The sequence below is a fragment of the Penaeus chinensis genome, chromosome 4, assembly GCF_019202785.1.
Source record: "Penaeus chinensis breed Huanghai No. 1 chromosome 4, ASM1920278v2, whole genome shotgun sequence".
NCBI classification, from domain to species: domain Eukaryota; kingdom Metazoa; phylum Arthropoda; class Malacostraca; order Decapoda; family Penaeidae; genus Penaeus; species Penaeus chinensis.
The window spans coordinates 45,048,581-45,052,195 of NC_061822.1; the positions used below are offsets into that span (position 1 = coordinate 45,048,581).

Sequence of the window (3,615 nt, forward strand, 5' to 3'; positions counted from 1 at the left end):
AGGTTTAGGAAGTTTTGGATGTTTTCATGAGTTTCTGGAGGGGAGTTGGATGGGGAGGTCTGAGAAACGACGGTTTCTTAAGAGAAGTGGGGATGGATGTCCGAAGGGCAGAGGAAGAGGTAGGTGTAGGAGAGGATGTTGGAGAAGTTGGAGTAGAACCTTAACTTCAGACTGCCTGGTGAGTAAGCATCAAAGTGGTAGAGATTGGAGACATCTTGAGATGTGGGAAGGGAGTGGACCAAAGGACAGCTTTGAAATATGTAGACGGAAAAAATAGGAATGGTTAAAATAAATAAATGTGCTATGGTCTATGGTAAGCGCTATGGTAGAGTATTGTGACACGGGTAAATATGGAGATCAGGATAAGTGGACACAAGAAGGGGATGAAGAAAAGAAGGAAAAGGAAAAGAGAAGAAGAAAAGGCCATGCAAAATTAATTGAAGCGAGGGCTGAGGTCCAAGGAAGGGGAAAAACCCCGTCGGCATGTTTCCTGCCTTCCTTCACATACAGTGAGGCCTAGTTTGAAACTGAGCACTGCTACCTCAGATTCCATCTTGTAGACATGGCAGCTCCAATAAATACATTATGGGAGCCACCACAATTGACACACGTGTGTGACTGAGCTGAGCAATTTGAAGGGTCATGACCAGGTTGGGCACATAGAGGGAGCAGGCAAGGTGGCCAAAAGGCCAACATTTCTGACACAGACAGGGAAGGGGTTGATATGTTCAGAAAGGGCAGGACACCACCAATTCAAGCTTGGGGGAGCTTGTCTACAGACGTTAATCTTGGGAAAATTGGTATAGGACTTACACTGGCCTCTGGGAGCAGTGTAATAGTGCATCATAGGCAAGTAGATCGTTTTCAGAGTCAGGGCAATTAGTCTGGGAGATGGAAACAGTTATGGTAGAAGTATTACTGTAGGATTTGAGATTATGCAGGAATAGGTTTATCAGTGAGGTCAGTCAGGGTGATAGTGCATAAGCTCGGGAAACTCTGCTGACTTGTTTTTGGGGGCACTGTTGGAAGACAATGGGGTGTAGAATGAATCTAAAAGAATCGATCCCACTTTCCTCCGCTAAAAACAATACTTAAAAGATTTGCAGAAGTGGAACCAGTAGAAGGACGAGGTGGGAGGAAGAGGGTGTGGTGTGGAGTGATATAGTAATATGGGGAGGAGGACAATCAGGGTGAATAGTAGTAATAAGGGAGGAGGGGGTAGACGAAGACGACTACAGGAGGAGATGGAGTGGAGGATGACTGGAGAGACGAAGGGGTGTATTCTGGCATGGCTCTCACACCTTATAAAGTGGACAGAAGGGGATGGAAAAGAGAAGGAAGGGAAATGGGGGGGGGGGGGGGGGGACCATGTAAAATTATTTGAGGGGAGGGGTATGATGAGTAAAATAAATTATGACGCAAAACCACAGTGGATGATCCTTGACATACATGCACTACTGGCATCAATGTGTTAAGGTACAAGTCAGTAACCAGTTCTACTTATGCAATTGATGCAGGAAAGTTGTGCACTTTTAAGTGATTTTATACAATTTACTCTAAGGATTAATAAACTTGTAAAAAGTTCAATATTTTCAACATCTGCAAGATACAGGACAAGAGAAATGAAAAAAACAAAAAATACAAAAGACATTTATTCCTTTAAAAGACTACACAATAGTGGAAAGATTCTTACATAGAATTATCTTTTATCGAGACAATATAAAAAGAAAATACTGTTCATAAATGGAACATATACATTTTGAATTCCTTATTATTGTTTTGGTAAAAAGCAAAATTCCTATCAATTTTTACATTTTTCGATACAGATACATGGGTCTAAGTTTACATACTGCTATCAATATTCATTTCAAACTTGAAATTCTATTAATTGTTTCTTATTCCCAATGCTTGTTCCAGTTCAGCACGTTTTTGCTGAATCTTGCTATAGAAGTAACGGTTGACTGCCTCGTGCATCCATGGCTGGAAGTAGTACTGTGCACGACGTTCTTCTTCTGGATTTCCAACTACATCAGTCATAGTCTTCAAATCTCGATTCTAAAATAAATCAAGTTTATTTAATTAGCTGCTGCCTGCCTTTCATCATAAACAAAAAAAAACTGCTAATGACAATTGAACAAGTTAACCCGTTTCTGCCGGGTAAAGAAAATAAATAAAAACTCTACGCTCTAGAGATTAATGGTAACGAGCTGACTTTGAGTGCAGAAGTTCGCTACATCAAGCCAAACACCTAGCCTGTAGCGCTTTGGGGCGTCGCACAGCCGCACTCCACAGATCGATCGATTTGCTATGACGCCGTAAGGTGATGCCCGGCAGAAACGAGTTAATAACAAGAACACTCTGACAATAGAATGATTTGCCAAAGCCTTTGTATTCTTAAAATTCCATAATTTATTTATGAAAGACTTGCTCCTATGCATAAAAACTGCTCTAAATTTATCCACCATCTACTATATTCTACTTTTCAAATATAATCTTCAATCAAGTTTCCTGTCTAAGATGAATAGCAGCAAAATTATTCCAATCCTACACTCAAAACCAGACTTACCTGTGAGATCAGCCACTTCTGGATGAACTGCTGTGGATCCTTTGCAAAGGAGAGGTAGAACTCTCTGTTGGTTTTCAAGGAGTTTATGGTCTCCACTGTCTCATGGATCTTGGTGTCGAGAGTCTGAATGTCTTGCTGTGAGTTTGTGCTAAGGAGGAAGTTGTTCATTTGGGTCTGTGGATGACAAAAATGAAAATTTACATAAACATCTTAGAATTCTAACTGATAAAATATCGATCCTGTATTGTAGCTGGAGTTATATTGTCTTTAACCACTTGCATCTAGATAATGTGACCAAATTGTGAAAATGTGGCTGAGGGTCAGGGTGATAGGGAAAATGTCACTACATCAATTTCAGCTGAAGGCTTGGGTGAAGGAAGACTCACCATGAGTGCACAAAGCTCTTTTTGGGCATTTAGGAAAGGGAAAGTATAATCAGAAATGTACCATATACCATCTGTGAGCCATGACTGGAAGAGTGCCAGCTCCTGGGAGGACATTATTTCCATGACCAGGATCCTATTCTTGCTAGATATGACTGGCAGCACTAGGCTTATTACATAAAACTGAATATTACTAAAATTTAAAAAATGACAAAAACAAAATGTAGTTTGTTGTTGTCATTGCAGAGTTACAGACTACCTAGTGAGATGATATGGAATCTGTGCAATGAAAACATTCTATTATTATCTTGATGTAGTCTATCAAATAAGAAAAAAAGACAATATGGCAAAGGGGAGGTATTGAGGCTTGACATCACACATGGGTGTTCCTGTGGGCTGGGCCTCCAAGCCACACACGCAGCAGAGTTGCTATTCAATTAAGCCTTATACCCAGGTTTTGGGCCAAGAGAAGGGAGTGAGGCATCAGATCCAATGGGTTAAGGAAATTATCCCTTTCAGTTAGAAAATGAGGCAATAACGGAGGGCAGTAACAATGAAAGAAAAAAAGGAAAAAGAAAGGGAAAGGATCAATACAATCCAACATTTTCAGAATTCTACCTTCAAATTATCATCCACTTCTACATCAATATCATAGCAGGATGTCTT

At 40.4% G+C, this 3,615-nt stretch overlaps 1 protein-coding gene across 3 annotated transcripts in view; it reads right to left on the reverse strand.

Annotated features, from left to right (window-relative positions):
• Positions 1-1,636: 1,636 nt before the first annotated feature.
• The window catches only part of LOC125025079 (brahma-associated protein of 60 kDa-like), a 10,068-nt gene continuing 8,089 nt past the window's right edge, over positions 1,637-3,615 (reverse strand). For all 3 annotated transcript variants that reach the window (XM_047612974.1, XM_047612973.1, XM_047612972.1), the window contains exons 8-10: positions 3,568-3,615; positions 2,567-2,740; positions 1,637-2,055 (exon numbers count right to left, since the gene is read on the reverse strand). The exon at positions 3,568-3,615 is cut by the window's right edge and continues 120 nt beyond it. In XM_047612974.1, the coding sequence (XP_047468930.1) occupies positions 1,885-2,055; positions 2,567-2,740; positions 3,568-3,615 (393 nt within the window). In that variant the 3' untranslated portion in view covers positions 1,637-1,884. The remainder of the gene's footprint in view (positions 2,056-2,566; positions 2,741-3,567) is intronic.